The sequence below is a fragment of the Dermacentor albipictus genome, unplaced genomic scaffold, assembly GCF_038994185.2.
Source record: "Dermacentor albipictus isolate Rhodes 1998 colony unplaced genomic scaffold, USDA_Dalb.pri_finalv2 scaffold_17, whole genome shotgun sequence".
Lineage (NCBI taxonomy): Eukaryota > Metazoa > Arthropoda > Arachnida > Ixodida > Ixodidae > Dermacentor > Dermacentor albipictus.
Genome location: NW_027225571.1, coordinates 3,392,903 through 3,417,372, shown reverse-complemented (window position 1 = coordinate 3,417,372; position 24,470 = coordinate 3,392,903). Strand labels below are relative to the sequence as shown.

Genomic DNA, 24,470 nt, shown 5'->3' with positions numbered 1-24,470 from the left:
AATGCACCATGAAAGGCTGAGTGACCGAGTTGGCCCAGTTAAGGGGGGAGGCTACCCTCGGATACTAACTTTCTTGTTTATTAAGATATCTTAATGAAATTTTCAGAATAGACTCATAGCAAAAGCATCAGTAGAACTACAAAATTTCATGCAGTTATGCTCACTGGTTCTCAAGTTACAGCAATATGTCAGAATGGTGCACATGGTTTTCTCATTCCAGGCCGGGAGAATTTTCAAAAGGTGCTGCAACTGTGAAATTCACTATGATGATTCCCAGATGGATATCTCAGGGCAAGACAGAGGCCTTTTTAAAAATTTCTTTGCTGAAAAATTTTAGCACACCACCGAATTTAGTGCTGGTGATTAAGATTTTATCAATCAAATTTTGATTAAATATCACAAATCACAGACACAATATATAAAAAAGGGCTTGTCTTCCCCTCAGAAATTTATTCAGATACACAATAAAAAAAAAAAAAACTTCCGGAAATCTGATGAGTGGTTACAGAGATATGGCTGGAACAAGCAGCCTCACCAGCCAAAAAAGTCATATTGAGAAAATTAGCTTTGAAAGTTTTGAGCACATATATTGGTCTAAAACGACCCTGCAGCGTGACTGGAGATGTCCTTAGGCACACTCTTCTCTTGCCGCCTTTCCACCTTCTCTTGCGATCACTTCTTGGCCTTTTTCAAGTGCAGAGAATCTTTCTTGGCTGCCCGTTGAATGGCCAGGTGGCCAGGTGTCAGCCCCACTGATGAGCATAGCTCTTGGGTGGCCCTGTGGCAGCCAGCATTATATCTTAAAACTGCCTTATACAGTGCCGTCTCCCCAGCAATCAGCGATGCATGCTGCTCTTTGGGCATCCGGGACCACAGCACAGAGTGAAATGATTCTGATGCATTCTGCGTCTTTGCTCCCAGGCAGCGCTGCAGAAGAGAAGCCTGTGAGAGGTGCTCATAAACAAATAGCAGTGCTTCTGCAGCATAGTCTGGAAGATTGTATCGATGCTTCAGAAGTGGCACACCATCACTCTTGCTGGCATTATGACGACACCCCTGTCTGCACCCTCAGGGCACAAGTCGTGGTGGTACGATGCCATCACTGCACGCTGCATGCAGCCACATAGCTGGAATTGTTCCGTAGGGCCCAGCCATAATAGTCGGTCAACTTGTCGATGAGGGCCTTTGTCAGCCTCCCTTCCCTCGTAAAGCCTTGTCACATTTCTGCACAAGGTTGCGCAGTGCTGTCCCCATCCTCTTCTGGACGTGGTTCAGGCATTCCTCTTTCGAAATGGGGACTAGTCCATAAACATTTTCTTGCACAAGGGCAGAGAAGGTGGCACTATCTCCGTCAGACACGAGCATTGTGTAACGGAGGTTGTGCTTTGGCACCGAACGTGATAAAAGGATGACAGCTGCCTCAACCTCCATCCTCCCAGACAGAATCAGTGTTTTTCTGGCACACATAATCCTTCTGCCAGCTTGCCTAGCCTGGGTCTCCAGGCTTTGGTCCGACTTGGCAACCAAGGCACTGGTTCGATAAAACAATGGCATCCAAGATGAGGCCCGTGTGATATTCAATTATTACACCAACTTCAATATGGGACGTGTGGTCTTGCTTGTGCCATGTTACATCAAAGTTTACTGTGATATCTGTGCTGAAATATGGATCTACTTCCTTATAGGTGGTTTTCACAGCAGAAGCAGATTCTGCATAGAACTCGTCTATGCACTGTGTCTGCGGTTCCCTGAATTTCTTCAAATACTTCTGAAAAGTCTTATGATGCAGGCCATGATGGGGCATGTTCATCGCTGCCCAAAAGTCATTGAGGGCTGTTTGTCCCTTCCCTATCTGTTTTGTTTCCACAATGGCTCTTATAGTCACGTCAAAGGCCATTGAGTCATCCTGATGAGCAGAACTTCACGAGCTTGCAACTACTCCACAATGTAAACATAGCAGCTCAAGCATTTTTGCAAGTCCAAGTTGGGTGCCTCCTTGAACCTTTATCCCAGTCACGAAGCATCCATTTGCACAAGAAGAAATTTTTCGCCTTCGCTTGTAGGGTGGCAGCTTCAGGATCGCACTCCATTGCTTGAAATTTTCGCTCCGTTGCTGACATAGCGCCAAGTCCTCGTTGCACAGCAGCGCATTCTTTATTCGCTGCCTCTTTCTCCTCACACGTTGGGAAACATGTTTTCAAGTACACAGTAGACAACGCGATCGCACTGTCCGAGGCAGATGAAAGGGAGGATGTGGAAGCCACTGTCGACGAGCACGAGACACCAGGTACACTCGTCACGACAAATTCTTGCGCAGGTGGAGCAGGCATCACATTGCCAGAAGCGTCGACGCAACCACGCTCTTGAGTAGATGAAGCAGAAGCTGCCCCACAGGAACCATCGGTGCAATCATCGTTGGCGCGCGAGCGAGCGGCGAGCTTTGTCATGCGGGCGAGCTTCATAGAATGCTTGCTTGCACTGAACACGTGTAGCATCTCGAGTTTCTTTGGGTGCATCGTGGCCGACCGCACAACAATCGGCAGGCTAAACACAACAATGGTCTTGTAAAGATGGTTGAATATGTTGAAAACTTGGAGAACATGCGAACGGCTGCAGAGATAGACAGTGGCAAGCGGAACACACAAAGGGTGCCGGCGATGGAGGAGCCGAAGCAGATGATGGCCGGACGCATTATGTAGGAGACCACTACGTCATCGCACGCAGCAGCCAGTGGGAGTCGCAGGCTCCCCCGCGTCCTTGAGGAGCGCGCGCTTCGCCCAATCTCAGCTTCGCGTCTCAGTCACTGGAAACTTAAAAGCTCTCGCGAGCCCTCCAATCATGAGCGACTTACGGCTCTCCCGCGCTGCCGCTGCCACCACGAGTGGTGGGGAAAGAAAAGCACGAGAATGCATGAACAAAACAATGCCAAAATGGCGGCGCCCGGGGGAGCGGTGGAGAAAAGGTGTTCACGCCAAGTAGGGTATTTTGAGCACTCGCTCGCTGCTCGAGGGCTGCCACAGCTCGTTATAAACTTTATTTGAAATAGTTTTGCGGTGAATTAGACGTTGATATTTACAGAAATGGTAGTTTATAAGACATGCTGTCCTAATATGTGGTTTTCCAAAAATTGACTTTTTCGCGATTTTTCGGTTTTCAAAGGCCGCATCCCCGCTTAAAGGGAAGCTGAAACGGTTTTCAATTTCCATGAATTGCTGGGATTGGGAAGAACAGACCTAATAATTTACGGTTCCGAAATTTTTTTCTTCGTTTTGTTAATATAAGGGGCGGAAATCGCTTTCTAAATCACCCCCGCGGACACGCCCCCATCGCTTCCCGGAGCGCCGGGTGAGGTGGTTGCCAGAACAGAGAACCGGCGAGAGTGACGTCACTGGCGGGGACCGAGCTGCCGGACCGGCGTGCTGGCATGCGCTGGCATGCCTCTTTCCGTCCTGCGCTTTACTGAACGACGCTACGAGAGATTTGCCGCCGCCGCCGCTCACGTTTGTTTTGCGATTTTCGTAAACTGTTCTTTCCTTCTGTGCTGCGTGAGTGCCTACAGCAAGGGCGCCCAACATGCCCTCGTTCTATGCAGCATTCGGCTGCGCGAACACACGCGGGCGAGACGATGTTGTGTTTCGCAAGTTCCCGAAGGACAAGAAACTTGCAGCGCAGTGCGGTGAGGAGAGATAAGTTCGTGGCGACGAAATCAACTGTGCTGTGCTCGGACCATTTCCGCGATAGCCGGATAGCGTTACGACAAATGCGGAAACGCGTTGTTGCCAGCGTTGCTATACTCCGTTTCATACATCAGGTGCAACGCTGTGGAGGCTTGGGATACTTCTTGCAGTGGCTGCGTTCGCACTTAGAGAAAGTTCGGTGTTTCTTGACCCGATTTTTGAGAAAAGTTTTCATATATAAGCTCAGTTCTGAATGAAAAAAAAAGAATTTACCCATAGAAACAATCCGTGTACTTATGCGGTTGCTAACACGTTCTTTTAAATCAATTTTCTTTTCGGCATTCTTTCATTGCAGCCTGTCGCGGCAGCTTCACGTGCATGCTCGCGCGAGCGAACGCCGCTGTCACGCTGCGAACCATAGACGGAAACGCGCGCAGTAATAAATTTTGGTAACCGGACTTCGTGCGTAGCTTCCACAGCGTTGCACCTGAGGTATGAAATGGAGTATAGGCTTGCCTAGTGACATTCGACGTACGGTTGCAGTTATCATGTTTACCACACGGCGGTGCTAAAACTGCCTAATATATTTATGTCAACACTAGCATGGAGCGCGCATACCGATTCTTGATCGAGCAATCGCAAAGTCGTCGAACCATATTCTGAATATTGCACATATAATCCCCCTGACCATCTCGATCTGGATGTGTATGATAAGCAACTTCCATGACTGTACCTCGCAGCGCTACATGTGCGCGCTTTGCAACGCGGCACTTATGTTCGCGATCGTGTATCAACGCTCAGAAAACCACGGGACTTTAGACAAACAGCGGCAAGGTGCTTGACATCGGGGAATTGTACCCGTGTTTACAATCTAATGAGAAGTTAGTGCTTCGGCATTCTTCCAGCAGCAAGTTCTCAGTGACACTTTAGCGCATTTTTTCTCCCGTCATTGGAACGTGCAGCTACATGAAAAAAAAAAAGCATACGTAACAGCTAAGATTTCCAACGCGCGAGAAGGTGCACACATCGCTCTCGCTTTTGGCACACTCAACATCGTCGTTGCCGCCGTTGCCACCATCGTTTTCCGTATCGGCTGTCGGTTCGAACATGTACGGCTAAAATACAAGCTGTCCGAGACAGCGAGAACGTTCCATAATGCTTACAACTCAGCTATGAAGCCAGAACAGAACAGCGTGCTACGCTCTGAAACGGCGGCTCCGACCGGCGACTGCCGCCATTGACGTCACAGTGGCTCCGACCAATCACGGGCAACAGCGGCGTTCGCGCGATACCCTGAGGCGCTGGTGCGCGTTTTCATGAAAAAACAGCCGCTTGCGCTTGTTTCCGCCCTTTTTGAACGAGATATTCGTGTTCAGGGGACTCAAAACTTTAGAATGCCGCAGAGAACTCATTTTTTTCGAAAAGTGTTTCAGCTTCCCTTTAACCCCATAGCAGACATGGGTACGCCTTGCATCTCAAGGACAAACAATGCTAACCCCTTTTAGCACGACCATAGTGAGTACGGTTCACGACATGGCTGTATCTCACAGATGCAGAGACACTTAAGTAAAATATTAGGTCAAGCTAAAATGATAGATTAATGCTTGACAATGTCTAAGGCATCAGTACAGTTGAACCTCGATATATCAAACAGTGCGGTGACTGCGAAGTAGTTCGATATAGCCAGAATTCGATGCATAAAATCACGTAAAAAACGTCTAGAAAACTTCTGCAAATCACTCAATGAACCAAGGGCGCGATCAAGAATTATTGTTCGGAGAGCACGTTCGGTTGCAACGCGCGCAATTGGCCTAGGCCGCGCCGACTTCTAACCCCGGAGTGCGTGGTCGATTGTGCCGCGTGTAATTAACCTAGGCCAATCGCGTGCAGTGCTACTGAATGCGTGCTCCAAACAGCGATCCCCGATTGTGCACCAATCGTGGCGCAGTAAATACTGACTTGAAGCTTCACAGAAAGTATTTATGTATTTATTTGGCTGAGAGTACTGCAGCAGTGCAGCCTGCTTCTTATTGGCAGCCGCGTGCATAAACACGGGCTCCTCAACGTAGACTAAACAATCCACAAGCAATAGGCCGCGTTGCAGTAGTGGCGTAGAAGGGCCAAAGCAGTTGAAGTCGGGAGCGCAGCAACATCAACGCTTTCGGAATCAACCTGGGCAGCGTCTTCGTTTGGCCGCTACTTCTTCTGCAATCTCCAGGTCTGTCGATTGAAGTATTTTGAAACACTGTCAGTAACATTAATTAAGTAGCGTCTGCCAAGGCGTCTACGAGTGAGCCCAGTGAGCATGCGCTGTCGCGGGGCTTTGTGGATGCAAACCGCCAGTCCTCGCGAGGCGCAGCACCGAGGAGGAGTCAGTGTGGCAAGCAATGCGTTGTTGACATCGTCGAACTAGCCAAGCCGCCGTGTGCATAGGCCGCTACGTTTAAATGGCACCCGTGGCCTGATCAATGTGTGCAGCTATAGTGCGCAGCAGTCGGGAACGCCCATTGTGCCACCGCGATCTTTGAGGGTGTTGCGGGAAAACTCACCGCCAGTCAACAGAGCGTACGTGGTCTGGGGTGACGGAGTTTGATATATCCATATTATGTTCGACCCTATACGAAATAAAAAAATTTAAATGTATGCGATTTTCCAGGTGATATAGAAAGTATTTGATGTACGCAATAATTCGATATATCCATGTTCCATATCCATATCGAGGTTTGACTGTATTATCACAAATAGAGTTTAGTAATTGAGAAATTACGGGAAAATTTGAACAAGATTTGAGACTTCCCCTTGACCTTCAGGTACTAACTAGCCCAATGACATAGGCATGCCTCATTATATATCTTTCTGTAGTATTCAACCACTCGTAATAAAATAGATTGCACTGCATTATAAGACGGAAGAAAATGCTACTTGTCCAGTTCTATTCAGTTTTTAGAAAAAAGGACTCATTGACACTACCCTTGACAACAACACAGGCGGTCAAAAGTTCTTTTTCGCTTGACTCTGCACCACCCGCGCTTTTGCGTTTCAGTAGTTTCAGTAGTGCTGTGCTGGTTTTGCTGGCTCACGAAACTCATACAAACTGCAAATAGCAGAGAATGCTATGCCATGTGATGTCGCGGGATGCCCGAACGGTCCACGCCACTTGACAAAGAGCAGCTACAGTGGCTCATTCAACACACTATCTTGGCTTGATTTCTCCATGGCCGTGCATTTACGTTTTGCTCACTGACAGCAGTAGAAGGCGGTGATGGCATATGCAACGTCATCACTCCCCGCTCGGGGGCATTCAATTTGAATTGCGCTAAAGGTATGCCAACTCTTCAAAGGCTATTTTCTCTTGAACTAAGTCATTTCTTGGCATGAAATGATCGCTGCGAGGTTACTGGAATGGTATATTGATCATCTATTTTGTCTTAATATTTGCCTTTAGTGTCCCTTTAAGATTGGCTACTGTGACATACCTGAAGCACAACAGCAGTCTGAAATGAAAGACCTGTTCAAGTTTTCTAGCATCACGAAATTAGTCAAGAAATTTTCATTATACATTAGCAATAGCGAGAAAGCACTGATCTTGACTTGCTGTAGTGACTCATTGGCTATGGCGTTCTGCTGCTGAGCACTTAGTCGGGGGTTCAGCTCCCACTTGTGGAGGCTGCATTTTGAGGAGAACCTCCCCTCCCCTCCTCCCCATTACTGTGTCCTTAATAAGCCTGTACTATAATGCTTTGCGACACCAAACCCTACAGTTTGATTTGACAGTGAAATTTTGATGTCTCTTCCCCCTGTGTTGTAGATATGCATGTCTCAAGGACACTTAGCCCTGAGTGGCAGTGCAATTGCATGTTACAGACTTTTTGTTAATGGTAGCCAGATGGCATTGTAATCCTTCTTGAATATATGGGAGTGTGAAATGGAAAAAGGCAAGACATATGTTTTGTATAAATTGTGCGCATGCATGTATGAAAGATCAGTTAGAACCATAGAGTTTCTAAATAAGTGCCCTAGAGGGAAATGTAGCGTTAGTGTCTACGGGGGTTCTCATGAGCGTTGCCTCAACCTACATGGGAATGATGGGAAGTACAGGCTTCGGATTGACTTCGGTCTTTAGACTAGTGGTGTTTCCTTCTGGTGCAGTAAACAAAGCTATACTCAAATATTATCGCGTAAAATCTAATTCTATTTCTGCAGTATGGTATATAATGTACAACACGCTACATAAACTGACTGACTTTGAATGACTTTTTGAATGACTTTGAGATGGAAGCATGGTTTACTATGGTTTGTCACCAGGACACATCAGGGTATGCATACTTGTGCGATTCTGGTCCCAATTTAACGCCAAAGAATAATTATTTATTCATTTTTGCAACAGCAAAACAACCGTGCATGTACTTATATAAAAATACTCATCAAGTATTTCTGAAAATAGAAATGCTGTATTGTGACAAAGCGTTGCGCTCTTGAGCGGAATGCTACAAGTGTCGTCTGCTACGACGCCTTCTCGCTGCACTTAACGCGAGACTTTTCTCGCAGACGACAGGCATTTGCGAACTCTCTCGCTCTTTCGAAAGGTTGCGTCTGCTGTCACGATTGCTGAACGTCTTCAAGTACTTTTAAGCACATCTGCTGCAGTGCTAGCTAGGACGCTAGTGGCCTCCTACGAGTATGCTTCATCATATTTATATTGGTGTACCGCTTCTGAAGCGTCACAGCGTGGCTTTGCGGGTGCCCATTGTGCGACACTAGACTACAGCTAGGAAGCAGCTATCTTTCCTACCACAAGTAAGTTTGTGTTCTCAAAGTCCTAAAACACGCATTTCAATGAGCACATTAACGAGCAATGCAAAATGAAGCTCTCAATAAAATTTGATTGTCAAGCCAGTAGAAGTACAACTGTATATGTATTGTATCAGTTGTGCCTTCTTTGTCCTATTCTGAAGTTTCATAAAGCACATAACGCTACAGTGCCAACCTAACACGCTTAACAAACCAAAGTCCAAACGCTCAAAGCATGTTCTTTCAACGTTTACGATGCCGCCGCTTTCTCGTCAGGGCTTCGACGCCACACCGCAACACAAGCATCGTCCAAGTCGCTGGCCCAGTGCGCTATCGCCACTCCGAGCAACATAACAAAGGCAGAGAGCTTTGCGTTGCACTGTCCCACTGCAGGTTATAGCGATTGTGCTTGGAGCGAAACCAAAACTGCCAAAAAAAATACTCGTAGACTGGTTCGCCAGTCAATAGAATGCCAATCCGAAGCCTGTACTTCCCATCATTCCCATGATGGTTGAACGATCGCAGCGCCAGATTTGCCTCTAGGTATACTAATATGAAACTCTATGGTTAGAACTAACAGCACATCTTTTTTGTCCCTTTCTCTTTTGCGCTGACATATATTCAGAATGCAGTACCAACTCGCTCAAACTGCCACCTTACTGAACCTTTCTTGAGTTTATTACTAAGAGCCGATGCCAAGTGCTTGTCTCTAATTTGTAATGGTGACATTTTGAACAAGAATCACCCATTCTAATGGATTATTTCTATGTGTAGGGGTCACCCTGCTATGCCCAGAATTTTATGGCATCATATGAATGTGAGAATGCAAGGATTATTGTATTTGAGAGCGTCTTTGTCCAGCTCTGCAAGGCACACACACTTGCACCTAAGCAGAAGCTGGATATACAGTCGAACCTCAATATATCGAACAGCGCAGTGATCCCGAAATAGTTCGATATAGCCAGAATTTGATATATGAAATCACAACAAAAAATGTGTAATAGACCTGCAGGGTGTCTACCAACCGGGAAAACCGGGAAAACCGGGAATTCTCAGGGAATTTTAACAGTCTGGGAAAACTCGGGGAAAACTCAGGGAATTTGTGCTTCTATCAGGGAAAATTAGCTGTAACTTTATTGAAAGGGAACGAAAGTCGTGTTAATGCTGGCTCCAGTAACAGAGGAATCGCAACGAATCGTCATTGACGCCGTGTCATCGGCACGATGTATTGCCAAAGTAGTTAAAGACCGATTTTCTAGACGCCCGATTTTTCGGACATGCCCGATAATTTGCACGGTTTTGCGGCACCACCACGTACTCCATATAGTCAATGTATATTGCCCTGACTGCAGGTCTGAAATGGCATTAATCAAAGCCGCCACCGCCGCTATTTTGATTATCTCGCCGCCTCGAACCGGCACTCTCGCGGGCAGATCCGCTGGCAGCCGTAACCACGACCGCGGCAACGTTAGGCCTAGCTGCTTCTATGTTCGCTATTAAGCTCCGTGCGGTGCCGTGTTTCTCATTGAAATAATTCGCCGCTATCACCAATGGCACCGACTCCGCCTTTTTAATCCTTGCGATTGGCTTTGAAGCTCGCAGAGCACAGCGTGTTGCGTAATGCCAGTCTCCGAACGTTAGTTTCGCCTCAGTACACTTTTGTTAGGCGGTGAAGCATAACAAGCGTGGGAAGGGGGCAATTGTCACGGGACACAGTATGTATTCCTTAATTACACATGCGTGCACCGCGTCTCCTGTCACAGTACAAGACCTGATATGCCTAATAAGCGTACTGGCAGGCCTTCAGAGCTTTTTCAGACGTGCCTGTGGTAATTTTAGCCCTTAAAGGCAGTTAAAGACATGCATTAATTTTTTTCAGACTGCCCATTTTTTTTTCTTTTTTTTTTGCGGCCCCTCGGAAGTCCGAAAAATGAAATGTTGACTGTACAACTGACCAAGGGGATGCTTCAGATGATCCATGTGGTGAAAGCGTGGTAGTAGGAGGATGAGAACAGAAAGAACCGACGCACTGAGGAAATAACGGGAAAGGAAGGGTGCCGCCGCCTTTTTGAAGGAGCTTGAGCTAAAAAAAACTAAGTGTTGGCTGACGCTGAGACACAGGTGTCCCTCATCCAAACCAAAATAAATTGTTTAAGCAGTGAAACCAAACACTGACATGTTGTGTACAGGCTGAGAGTATGTCAGGACAGTTGAGGTTGACTTCCCAGCTGCTGAGAGAGAACCTTAGTTGTGACAAATTTCAGGTCCTCATACAGATGAGCTTGCTATCAGTTGATAGAAATAGCTGATATTAAAAAATATTTACTTATGTATGCATCTCCTTTTCATTCGTATTTGAAAATGTTCGACTCAATTTGGAATGAGCTTTACCATTTCTTTCGCTGTGCATTTTACTAACACCTTCCTTCTGTTTTCTTTTTAAATAAAATAGATATTACTTCTTACTATTCAAACTGGATTAAGTCATTTTTTTGTTTCAGCATGCTTACTAGAGAGTGACAGCATCGGGCAATGTGATGTCAGCCTGTCTTGACATAAAACAAAGTTCTGGCTCATTCAGGGAATTTCGCAAAGGTGCTCAGAGAAAACCTGGAAAACTCAGGGAATTTGGAAATGTCAACTTGGTAGACACCCTGACCTGTAAAAATCAATCAATGAACCAATTGTGGTGCAGTAAATGCTCACTTGAAGCTTCACACAAAGTATTTATTTCTTTGGCTGAAAGTACTGCAGCAGTGTAGCTCGCTTCTTATTGGCAGCCGTATGCTTAACCATGGCATCCTCAACATAGTCTAAACGATCCACAAGTGATAGGCTGGTGCCTTATATTGTGCTGCAGTAGCGGTGTAGAAGGGCCAAAGCAGCTACAGCCTCAGTTGAAGTTGGGAGTGGGGCAACATCTTGTGGGATCAACCTCGGCCGCATCTTTGTTTGGCCGCTACTTCAGCTGTGATCTCCACAGCCATCAAGTGAAGCATTTTGAAACACTCTCAATAACAAAGTATGAAGTGGTGTCTACCAAGCCGTCTATGAGTGAGCCCAGTAAACTTGCATTGTCATGCCTCTGTGGAAGCAAACTGCCATTCCTCGCGAGGTGCGGCAGGCGTAGAGCGCACCACCGAGGAGGAGTCAGTGCGGCAAATGCAATGCGTCGTTGATGTTGTCGAACTGGCCAAGCCACCATGTGCGTTCGCCTCTACGTTCAAATGGTGGCCTTGGCACGATCGTTGTGTGCAGCTATAGTGTGCAGCAGTCAGGAACGCCCATTGCGCCACCGCTATCTTCGAGGGCATTGCGGGAGAGTATATGTGGTCTGAGGTGGCGGAGTTCGATATGTCCATTTTACATCCGACCCCGTTCAAAATAAAAAATACTTGCAATTTTCCTGGTAATATAGAACGTTTTCGATGTACACAATAATTAAATATATCCATGTTCAGCATATTGACGTTTGACTGTACACTGGAACCTCATTGATACAGTACCATTTCATACGATTTCCTGGCTCCAGTGTTCGTGATTTACATGAAAAGTGGCCCAGTGCAGCTACACTTCTTTTTTTTACCGGTTAATATTTTCCAGTAAAACACGATCTTTAGGCACCAGCATTCATTGCATCGCCAAGCTGTCATGGTGGGATATGTTTTCTGGCCACTAGATCCCATGCGAACAAGAAAAGGCATGGGGCATATGCGATCGAGAGCAGTACATGCCCGCCACAGCATGTTGCACGCATTACAGTGAAATCTCAATACAGTAGCCGACCAATTTTCCAGACCTGGAGGGCACCGAAAAATAGTCAGAATAAAAGAACAGTCCGAAAAATCCGTGAGTCGCAAAACCGAACTTTATTCCAGCTAAGCTGGACTGAAAAAGTCGCGGATGGTCTCTTGTTTGAAATTCCTGCTTTTTGTAACAACGTCTACATGCATCTGTGTAAGCGTCATGATCTCGTCATACACACTAGACAATAATATCAGAGCGTTGACAACGTCTTGCGTTGATGGTTGCGAGTGGCCAGAAGTGTCGTCGTCGGACTCCGAGTCACTTTGCGGCGGTGCAGTCACCTGGCACACGATCTTGTCGTCCGTAAGCTCTGTGCACAACTCTGTGTTGTTGTCGATCACGGCAAACTCGTGAGAAGTAACAGCAGTGGAAAGGTCCATCCCAATGCTGCGCAAGTCGGCAATCAGCTGCTCTCAGGTGTCGATGTCTTCAACGATGCTGTTTGCCTCTTCGGTCACGGGCTCTTCAGAGTTGCAAAATCCAGCATGCCTAAAACAATTTGCAATCGTCGAAGGCTGAACAGCCTTCCAGGCATCCGCTAGGATGCCGAGTGCTGAGAACAGGTTAACAGAGTACGTTGTCAAAGCACATGAGTGTGCGACCAAGTAAACAGTCCCAGTAGTGCACCTCGAGGTTTTTGATGACCCCTTGGTCCATCGGCTGAAGCACACTCGTATTCGGCAGCAAGAATTTGAGACGAATAGCTTGCAGGTTGTTTACAGCACCGTGCGGCCCGCAGTTGCCTACGACTATTACTACCTGCCTCTTCTAGTGCTCAAACATCTGGTCCAGACGGCGGACGTAATCTTCGAACAGGCTTTGTGTAATCCAGGCCTTTGTATTGCTGCTTACCACACAGGAAGGTTTTTTGCACCCTTAAAGCAATGCTGGTTTTTCGCCTTTGCTATCACTAGAAGGGGTAGCTTCTTGGTGCCAACCACCTTTGGCCCGACCATGACAGTTACTCTCTCCTTACTATGCTTCCCACCAGCGTGGGCCTTATTATTAAAGGAAAGCGAATGGTGAGCATTTTGAAGAATAGGCCTGTCTCGTCACAATTAAAAATGTCTGCAGGAGCATACTCTTGTAGCAGAGCCTTCAACTTACTCGTCCGGCAATCTGTGACAGTACATTGATCCACGGCACTGCTTTTTCCGAAAACTTTCTTGAAAGAAACTCCTTGCCTTTTCTTAAATCCACGGATCCACCCATCGATGAACTTGAAGTGCTGAATGCCCATTTTTAATACGAGCACCTCAGCTTTCTGCTTGAGCATGTTACCCGAAACGGGGAGGTTCTTTGCTAGGACACCTTTCAACCGCAGCTGCAGGGCCTCGTCAAACTTCGGATGTTGTCCTTTCCAGTCATTTTTTGTAGTTTTGCAGTGCGACTGGTCGACTGCAGACAAGATCTCTTTTTTGTTTTTCACGTAATCAGACAAGGTCTGTTTGGAGATATTAAACTCCCTCGCAAAATCGACTTGGGTCTGTCCTTGCTCAATAAGCCTGATGATGGCAGCCCTCTTGTCCAGCATCATGGTCAAATATTTTCCACGCTTCTTTGACACGTTCAGTGGAGGCGGGTGAAGAGCAGGTGCCATGGCGTCGAAAACACATCAGCATTGTGCTGAATGAACGGCCACAACACGCTAAAATAGCGATGATATGTTGTATGGCGGCTAGTAATGGCAGGCGATGATTTCAATTGCACTGTACTAGATAAAAGCCAGCGTAGCACTGCTGGACGAAAACGTGCGCGACACCACCTACGACATTCAGGCAAAAGTGATGATGATGGTGGTTATCGTGAGCATCACCTGGCGTTCATGGGTGGTGTCCAGAACTGGCAGCGCAAGACCAGTTTCCGGCTCTCAAAATCGCTTCTGCCACAGGCAAAAGCTTGGCCTTTAAGATCAGCATTTCTTACAACAGGCACCACCATTGCCGTGTAAATTTGGGCGCCTCCTATACTTGCTAATCAAGTTACTATACCGATCCAAGCTACTTCATGTCCGATCTGAAGCTAGCCATGTGGCTCAAGATTCAAACTAGTGTCTTCCCTGACTCATAGCGCTGGTCCGTCGTGGCAAATTTTGTCCGCAATATCGAACTTCTGGCTTTATGTTGTCCGAAAAATTGGTCGTGAAAATGCATTAGCTCTATGGGAACCCTGATGGTGCATTTGTGGAGTCCAGAATATCCATCAAGCCCGAAGTCTTGGAGTCCGAAAAATCGGTCGGCTATTGTATAACAAACTTCAGGGGACCATGGTAAACTGTTTGTTACTCTGAAAGATTTTTATAGTGAAAGCCCCAGTGTTAACCATTGCGCCCATCAACCCAACAGTTCATAAGTTGTCGCCATATGAGCTATCATGAAAATGTCACTGTTGGCTCTCGGCACATGCTGTTGCTATTTTCCGTTGATCCCGCTGCCACGGAGCACCATATAATAAGAATGACACGCACGAAACAGATGCTGACACCGAGAAAACTACTGACAAAAGGGTAGCTGTATGTCACCACCAAAGCGCAATGTTTCTTGCTTTTTGTTTGTTTTTCACATTTTTTGCCCATGGGCACCGCAACTGTCTCGCTTGCGGCAGGCACCTTAACTATGTCAAAGTGCGAGCACGCATAAACGACACCGTCTGTCAAGTGCAAAGCCATGTGGCATCCCCCTGAGAATGGCGGTTACATTTTATCACGTGCATGTAGCTAGTACAACTGCAGATAAAAGCGCGAAAGAAAGAGGCATGTACAGAAAGAAGGGTGAAAGAAGGAAGAGGCATGCCTCCATTGCTAGGCAACTCTTTTCTGGGCGGAGCATGCACTTGCAAAATCTGATGCGTCATCTCCTCCGCTCGCCCAAGCTTTTTTTCTCTGGCGCCGTCTCAGGTTTTCTGAACCCATGCGCCGTAATGTGCGCTCTGTGCGCCTTGTCGTCTGCTAGCCTACTGTTTCGGCTGCTGTGAAGGATACACAGAAATCTAAGAATTCCCAGATTTCTGGATATTAGTTCGTAGTACTGAGGCATTGTTAACATCACAGGAAAACTGAATAACGATCGTTATTCTGAAAGTTCGGTATTCTGAAGTTCGTACAACTGAAATATTTTTATATTGAAAGTATAAGAAGTCAGCAGGGGATTTCTGTAAAGTTCGGTAATCTTAAAAGTTTGTTAATGTAGCGTTCATAGTAACGAGGTTTCTGTACTTGCCTACCCGTGTCACGTGAAATGCCAGCACGCACTAAGTTTCTTCATCCGGTATGAGCAAATTTCTTCTGTGGGTCGTCGCACGTTGCATTCATAGCTCTCGTCACCAACCCTATCAGTTTCACAGCACGTGTGGCATGATGCTATTGGAACCATACAGCACGTTTTTAATAGGCAATAACTCAAATGCACCCCGTTCCCAGCTACAGGTGGCACGAAGTGAGCTTCATGTTTTGCTCTGGCGGCATCGTATTCTGGCGTCGTCCACCAGCTTGATTTCGTTTCGGTTTCCCATCGCCGCCTTCACCCTTTCAGACGCTGAATTATTCTGTTGTTTGAAAACTTAATTTCACCGCATTTTTAATCTTCAGAATCGTAAAAAGAATACAGCTGCGGAATAGATAAAGAATTTTCAATTCTTTAGTGAATTTTAGTGAAGTTTACAGAATGTGGTATCCATGTGAAAACTCACTATGGGAACATCAAAAATGATAACATCAACTATTTATGCGTAACAGGCTTGAAAATTCTCTATGCAGCCACTTGAATAATGCCTGATGCAAAATATTGGTAAAAAACAATGAAAGAGATGAACCTGTTACGTATAATGACATACTGACTCCGAGCAACTACACGCAACCGTGCACCTTCCCATTCGTTGTACTAAAATGTTTTGCACATGTTATTCAAACTAGCAGCACTATTCCCATGAAGTGTGTTTCAAGATGTATGCAACACATTTTAAGTAGCAATATTTTCAACAATGTTTTTGCTGTTCATGCACTATCTTGGTGTACACAATTGCTTACACAGTGCCGTAATGCGTTAAAACACTACGCAATAGAAAACAACAAAGCGCATCTTGGGCCGCTTAGGCCTACGCGCCTGATGCGCGAGGCATCTTGCACCGCAACTCTAGGCATCTCGATTCTGGTGGAGTGGGCACAAAATCCCAGAATGCCCAGCCAAAATGCCCTGCCTGAAGAAGCTACTGACCCAGGCCAAATTCGAGGAGCATGAATGTAAGCTTGACAAAGCGGCAAAAACGAAATCGCCCGTCTCAGCCTGCATGAGTCTCACCAACTCAGCGTACGTTGGTGTATCATGCTGAAACAATTCACACGACACTTAGCAATGCATAGATGGTGATGACAGTGAAGTGTGCTAAACTGGTAGCGACTTCGGATCATACGTTTTCCCGGTTGGTAAATTTTTTCTTGTGTTCTTTCTTTCTTTTTAAAAAACATATGAATGAAGTTCTACTGTATGTACCTTCATATAAGCAATAGCATATGGTGTCATGGAACTGTTGTCTGTGCGTTATGCCACTGCTGTCAGTAGGAGAAGCTTTAGGATTAGTTGCCTATGGCTTGTTTGTTGTTTGTTAGTCGAGTCCCATAGCCTTTCAAGGAACACCATGCCTTGTAAAGTTTTACGCCTTTAAGCAGTGTCATACATTCGTTCAATGCATTCTTGTTACTGACACTTACTGAATATACCCACCTCATGAATGCACCCCCCACTTTTCCAATCAATAAGTGTTTTTTTTTTCTTTTCCTCACACAATGATTGTACCCCGAAGTCACTGCGTGAAGTAGGAGACATGGTACGATTCGGCGTGTGTGATACTGCATCTGACGCGCTGGAACGGCAGCCGGATTCAAGGCATTTTACCGTGCCATAGTGCCTGATTGTACGCCCTGCATGTGACAAAAGTAGGAGGCACACGGCATGATTTGGCTCCCGATACAGCATCCGACCCGCTGGAAATGAAGCATCCTGTAGTAGTGTAGCACCGAATCGGATGCCTGCGTGTGCCAGGCATCTTATCTGGTGTTACAGCATGACAAGATGCCTCGGATGTGGCTGCTGTTCTGGTGCATCAGACGCCGCACCATGCTATGTGTCTCCTACTTTTTAGAGGTGGTCACGAAAAAGAATAAAAGAAGTCACTCAAAATTTTACCCAGCGTAATGAACGCACCCCCAAACTTGCACAAATGTTTCAGGAAAAAAAGTATGATCATTATGCCAGTAAATACATAATATATAATGTAGTGTTCTGTGAGTTCCAGTTCAACATCGACCTACCAACTGCAGTTCACCAAAAATTGCAATGTAGCAATATTCTGGGGCCGTATTCTGTAGGGGTTCGGTCTGGCTGTTGCCATTGGTCGGCACTTCGTTGTCGTCATCCCTGGTGGGCGGGATGACAAATTTTGTTGACGTCACACAGGTTGTCAATCATCTGGAAAGGAACCGGTTCCCTGCTATGAGAGGAACCGTGGAGAAGTGGTTCGCTCGAGGGTTGCGCGTGGTGGCGAGCATGATGTCAAGGGTTGCTAGGGCAACCGTGGCTGCCGGCTAGTCTCGCGCCAGCTGATGAGCCGGCACCTAGACGAGACGAGACAGAGACGGCAATGGCGGCTCCTTTGGTTGTGCTGCTGGCGAGCGCCGAAAGACAACGACACGACGAGAGGCAACGATGCGACGCGTTCGGCATGGCCGATGAAGAGTTTCGAAGGCATTTTAGGCTCTCCAAAGACATAGTGCGACATCTTTGCGATGAGCTGAAAGAACATCTCGGACCTCAAAGATTTCGTGGTGTCAACACTATGATGAAAGTGCTGTGCGCGCTGCTTTTTTTTGTCACCGGGAGCTTTCAACAAGGCGTTGGGAATGAAGAAGCGATTGCACTGTCGCAGCTTTTGGTCAGCCGGATCATTACAGCCGTCGCCAAGGCCATTACGGTTGTGGGCAAAAAAAAAGCGTGGGTTAGATTCCCATCCACGGAGCAAAAGAAAGCTGCCGTCAGCTGCTGGCCCAACACACATGACGCCTTTGCTAGGTAGGGGTGCTCCTCGACAAATGAAACGAGTATTTCGCGTTGCCTCGCTGAAACATGAGGACCAAGCCGCCTGTCCTTGTGCGACGACATCGTTTCGGTTTCGGTGCGTGAACAAGTCCAAAACGTAAACAAAGCGAGGCAAGTTGTTTGCATAACGTATGGCACATCACCTAGCGACTAAATAAAAAAAACAACACAAATAAAATTACAACTCCCATTAGCCGTCTGCGCCGCAAGCTCGCATTTATTACTGAAAATAATATTTGCAAGTGTTCTATACAAACCAAGGTTTTTTTATCAAACCAGCAACATCCTTCAATTGCTATACCATCCCCCAAGTACAAACAAAAATGATGACGCGATCTTCCGGCAGACCGCTGCTCATTGGTTAGTTCCCCTCACGCCGCCCCGTTCCACTCTTTCTCCTAGTGACGTAATCCAGACGTAATAGCCAGACCGAACCGGTTCCTATGCGAACCGCTCTAGAATACGGCCCCTGATTGGTTTCTTAGTTTTTGTCGCAATCTGACTTCTACTGCAAATCTCCGTGTGTGTGACCTCTGCTCTACAGGCGCAGTGAAGATCACTCCAGCACATGACCACAATGACTATGATGTTGCCATGCGCCAAGAGCTTCCCATCATCTCAATATTTGAAGACGATGGCACCATCTCGTCAGGCTGCGGGGAGTTTTCGGTGAGTTCTGCATTATGCAAGCTTTGCTTCATTCAGATTATCATAATAAATGGGAGCATATTTTATTACTCAAAAAATAAAAGGCTGTAAGTATGAAATAGAAATAGTGTTATAAGTGCCTTTGCACAAATAATGACATCTGTTTGAAATGGATGTGAAGGTTGCACGTGGCATTAACACAGGGTGCTCTGAGCATGCAGAAATGCGTGCAGGATGTGCCCGATTCACTCTATGCTGGGCAGGCTTGATGCCAGTGATGATGAATGTGGCTAGTGGGGCCTTTCCTTTGGATTCAATTCTAATGTGTATCTCAATTTTAGTCAGTTGCTTCCCTCACCCCAAAAAAGTGCTTGTTGGAATCAAGTACATAAGCACAATATATTAGCCCATAGTACCATTATCAGTCAAACCATGTTATAATGAAGTCGGATTTGATACAAAAATACTTTCGTTATATTTGGTATTCATTAAGCATATATTTGTTGCATGCTGATATAAAAGAAAATTATAAATTTGCTTTGTTATATTTAATATTTAATTATATCTGTGTTTGCTATATTGAGATTCTACTTGTTAGTGTTTTTAATTGCTGCAATCTAGGAAAAAGTATACCATACTGGGCATGTTATAGGGGATGAAGCGGTTTGAAGCCCGAAAGGCTGTCCTGGAGGCCCTGAAGAAAAAGGGGCTCTACCGAGGCACCAAGGACAACCCCATGGTTGTGCCCATTTGCAGGTACTCCTGACACTCTCCAAACTACTGTGATTGAACGAGACTCCTCTCTCTTAATTTGTGTTAGGGGAATTCCACTAAATTACTTGTTGAGCACTGTCCATGTTTTATTGCAGTCGTATGCACACTTTCTAGGACCATTGAAAGCAAACATTGTTGAAATCCATGAGCCCCATTGTCTCCCTTCCGCAAGCTCGCATAAAGGAATCAATTATGTTTGCAAATTTCAGTGGCTTCTGGTTTAAAGGTTCATTGAAAGCGAGTGTGGGGCTGCATCATGACACACCGAGATTCATTTATACCTTTAGAAGAACATCACCGACGCAATGCATAAGTCACTTGCAGCATTACTGTTAAGTTACAGCAAAATATGTGTGCTAGGTCGAAAAAACAATTATGGGGTTTTACGTGCCAAAACCACTTCCTGTTAGGTCGAAGCTGTGACATTGATATGGGTGCAAGCTCAGTGCAGAGCTTTAGCTGAACACTTATGGTGGCACTTCGCTCAGACTATTGTATCCCAGCAACTGTCACACAGCCACTCATGGGGAACGCTAGTGCTCATGCATGCAAAGCTCATGTCATCGGCAGAACGTAAAATGCTGCTTTTGCTCCTCTAAAAACGGTGATTGGGCAGAGCATGACAGTGCGTCCACTTGGCTTTTTGCCCAAGCTGACCGTGTATAGCTCACATCTCGGGGAGACATTCTAGCTTGGGCACTTTCTGCCATTAAAACTTCTTCATGCACGGACCACTGCCACTTGAGTAAAAATGCAGATAGGGATGGCTTCAGCTCCCGCCCATGTACCATGTAACAAAAGTGGGTAACAAAATAAAAGGTTGTGACTGAGGCACTCTGCTCCGATAGAAGGAAGGAAAGGGAGGAATGTCACTTGCAGATGGCTTTGTAGAAGGGGGGAAAAAGCTCTTTCATCTTAACTTTGACTTTATGAAAAATTATAGTGAGCAAATTTAATTGAGTTTTTCACAGAAATATGCAGTAACATTATCAACAAAAAGTGTAATTTAAGAGATGAATACATTATAATAAGCCCGATTTTCTTTTCAGCCGGTCCAAGGACATTGTGGAGTATCTGCCGAAGGTCCAGTGGTTTGTGAGCCTTTCAAAGATGGCTGCCGAGGCTGTTAAGGTTGGTCTATATCCAATATTCTGTGTGCATGAATTACAGCAATTACGTTTAATTCAATCTCTACAGAAGGTCCTGGCTGGCACCAATGCATTTCTATGGTCCAAAACTTTTGTTATTTTGATCATGAAATTGACTTATTCAATAATTCAAACTTGACCTGTCAGCACGCACTTGTCTGGCCCCAATAGTTACCAACATGGCTGCAGCACATCTGCATTTAGGGACAGCGAATGTGTCAAAGACTTATTATTTACGGCTGAGAATGCCAATTTTCGGCAGATTTCTAAACAAAAATGCAGGTCACAATGAATGGTTACCATATTTACCTGATCCTAACCCTCGCCTTTTTCACAAGAAAATTGGTCAAAAAATTGCCTGCTCATATTAAAATTGCCTGCTCACGTGTTGGCTGGGGCTACAGATGTGCGCATGGCACAGTTTGGCTGCCCAGGTCAGGCTTGATGCTAGCAGAAAGTGGTCAGTGCAGCCGGACAATCAAACAAAAATGGGCCGCCCAGTCCCGGCCCGAATCCACAAATTGTCTCATTCATAAATGCTTTTTAATTGCCATCATCCGGCTGCTGTCGCTATTAATAGATCAGGCATCAGGATCGGCTGTAGCTTTCTCTTATGAGTAATTCTAGCATAAGTAACTTTTGGGAATAGTGGCCCAGCTTAAAAACGAGCTCCCGCCATCAGATTAGGCCGTCAGCAAAGGCGGACAAAGTGAGCTCTCCACTTTTTACTTGGTGCACCTGCATGAAGTGACTTGAATTTCGATACGTTGCACGTTCACTAACGTAAGGTGGGCGAATACCATAAGCACTTTTCGTGTATGAATGGAATACGAATAGTAAATAGTGAATATCGAACCGAATAGCGAACTGCAGATGCATATGTGTATTTACAGCAGGAATATTTATTTCTGCATGTGTATTTACCATGCCAGTACTGAATAGAAAAAGAGAGAGAGAGCCTCACCAGGGCTCACGAGGTGGTGAGCTCTAATAAGAGAGAGCTCACAAATAAAAACTGCGCTCATTAAAAACTGCACAAATTACTTCTCAACATCTTTAGAGTCTGGTTGAAAACAAGCTTTAATGACTAGCAGCTGTATGAAATGAAGCTTTAGAAATACACTAAATAAATGGTTGCCAAAAAAAAAAGAACAGAAGTTGTAGTAAAAAAGAAAAAACACAGCCGAAAGATTTGTGTACAATAAAGACATGTAAAAGAACCACTTACAAGAAAAACATCTTTGGTCGTAGCATAAAAGATAAAAATGCTACATGACTACACAGCCGAAAACATTAAATGACAGACTGCAAGCAACACTCACAGGTTGTCATGTAGGCTACCGCCGCAAAATCGAAAACAAAACTTTGATTGTTCATTGTTCCTGCATTCCTTCGACTATGTTTGTTGTTGTTTCACTTCTGATAATTTGAGATACTTCGTTTAGCAGATGGAGAAGACTAACAAGACATTCAGTTGTTGCAAAATATTTGGTCTGGTTGAAGTGCTTGAAAATACAAAATAGTTCCTTTTTAAATACAAGTATTTAGTTTCTAATATTCTATTTTTATTTGAAACTTTGAATATTCACCCACCCTTAACAATAAACGAAAATGAAAGGGACATGCATGACTATGTCCTAATAATATCTTGAAGAGCAAACAGAAGAAAACATGCGAAGAAAAGATTTGTTGGTTTACTCTGCATATGCCGGACAGCTGCAATCAGCTTTGTATGACTTCCAGGGAAATCGATAACATTCCACCTTTGTCAGCTTCCAGGTGGTGTTTTTGTAGCCATTGTGGCATCTGTGCACAACCCAGTACTACACAGAAGTTTATTTCGAACCGACAAACATGTTCATGTAGCTAGGGGCCATTTTCACCCATGTGTGGTGGAGCTCAGAGAAAACAGGTTTTTCATCGGCACTTGCTGCAGTGGCGCTGCATCTGCGATTTGAAACAGCAGCACACGAAACTTATCACCGGTCTACCTATAACTGATACCTGTACCACTTATAGCGCAGCTGTGCTTTAAGTGGTATGCATTATATGGAGTTCTATGGGAGGATAAACAGTAGTAGTTGGAAAAGATCGCATTATAACCAATCCTGTACTATAAATGGTTACGTTATAAGTGGTCTGAGCTCTTAGAATGAGCCTGCATAATCGAGGGCTGAAAACGGTGCGTTGTCATTGAGCTATGCAAGCATAGTAGGTGAGTCGCCATCGTTTGACGGCAATAGCGGTGACGCTGGCCCTGACACGGTTTTGGTTTTGTATTTCATTGCACCACACAGGTCATTTTTGGACTAATATTATTTGAAAAATAAATAAATAAAGTGCACTTTATGATCGGGTAAATACTGTAATTATTCAGTTTTCGCTTAAAAGTTGTCTATGGCAGGCTGAAAATAGCCGTTTTTAGCAGGGGATTTTTTTTTAAGGATTTGTTTGACGTATTCACTGTCCCCTAAGTGCCACCAAGACAGATGCTGGCACTAGAGGGGTCACCATTGGTGTCAGGTGCATGCTTGCTGACCAGTCAAGTTCGAATATCCAGCAAAGACCAAACTTAAGATGAAAATTATAAAAGTTTGGGCTCACAGAAATGTATGCGTATCGGCTGGAACGTTTGCTTGGGATCGAATTAACCAGGAAGTCTACTGTAATTTGTTTTTCTTTTTGGCTATGCAGCATTTTCACTAAAAGGAAGCAAACCCAAATAAGTGGCCCGACTTGTCCAAAAATAACCTAAAGCAAAGGGAATATATTATTTAAAGAAATTATTTTCAAATCTGACTTGGTACATTGCATTTCTATGTACATATTGAGAGGTGGCCAGCTCTCTCAAGAAAGGATGACTGAAACATGGTTGCCATTGTTTATTGCATCATCATAGAGGTCTACCTTACAATTGCACTAAGTAAATGATGATTGCTATTAGGTTGTTCTTCTTGTGTCTGATGAAAGTTGTGCATCTAAAGCATGAATGATGTAGGACACATTTCTCACATTTTTTAAAGTGATGCATCACCTATATTCAGCTTCACTATGAGCATGTGGTGACTCCAACAGAGACGTGTGTTTGGCTTCATTGCTTCTGAAACTGGATACCTATGGCGTGCATTGTGACCTTGGTAATAGTGTGGTTCTTGCACAGCATGAAACAGATGTACCAATGGTTGGTCATGGGACACTGAAAATATGTTTCTTGGGGCTGGAGGGCCCAAATTAATCTGCCAGTTTGGAATACCTGATGGTTTGAATGTGCCAGAAGGTGAGAGCATTTGTCAAATCACCAATTTTTCTCTGGTGATTCTCGCAAGTGACTCAGCGAAAAGGACGAGCCTAAAACCGCCTATAAAAAGCGTAACTGGTCACTTTGCCTTGTATTCTTCAGTGGTACTGTGGAAGAAATTTGGAGAAGCTGATTAGCTTTCATAACTTTTCTTATCTTGCTTTTTCTTTCTTTGTATCTATGTGTGTGCTTCCATCACCAAGCCAGGCAACTTCTCGTGCCCCACTAAACTTGCTCT

General features: G+C 45.2%; 1 protein-coding gene and 1 pseudogene across 1 annotated transcript in view; one reads left to right on the top strand and one right to left on the bottom strand.

Moving 5' to 3' along the window:
* ValRS (Valyl-tRNA synthetase) overlaps window positions 1-24,470 on the top strand; it is a 182,660-nt gene that overhangs the window by 44,923 nt on the left and 113,267 nt on the right. The window contains exons 10-12 of the mRNA XM_070529138.1: window positions 18,909-19,033; window positions 19,665-19,768; window positions 20,836-20,917. Coding sequence (XP_070385239.1) covers window positions 18,909-19,033; window positions 19,665-19,768; window positions 20,836-20,917 — 311 coding nt within the window. The remainder of the gene's footprint in view (window positions 1-18,908; window positions 19,034-19,664; window positions 19,769-20,835; window positions 20,918-24,470) is intronic.
* LOC139052035 (tigger transposable element-derived protein 4-like) lies at window positions 12,347-13,515 on the bottom strand (annotated as a pseudogene).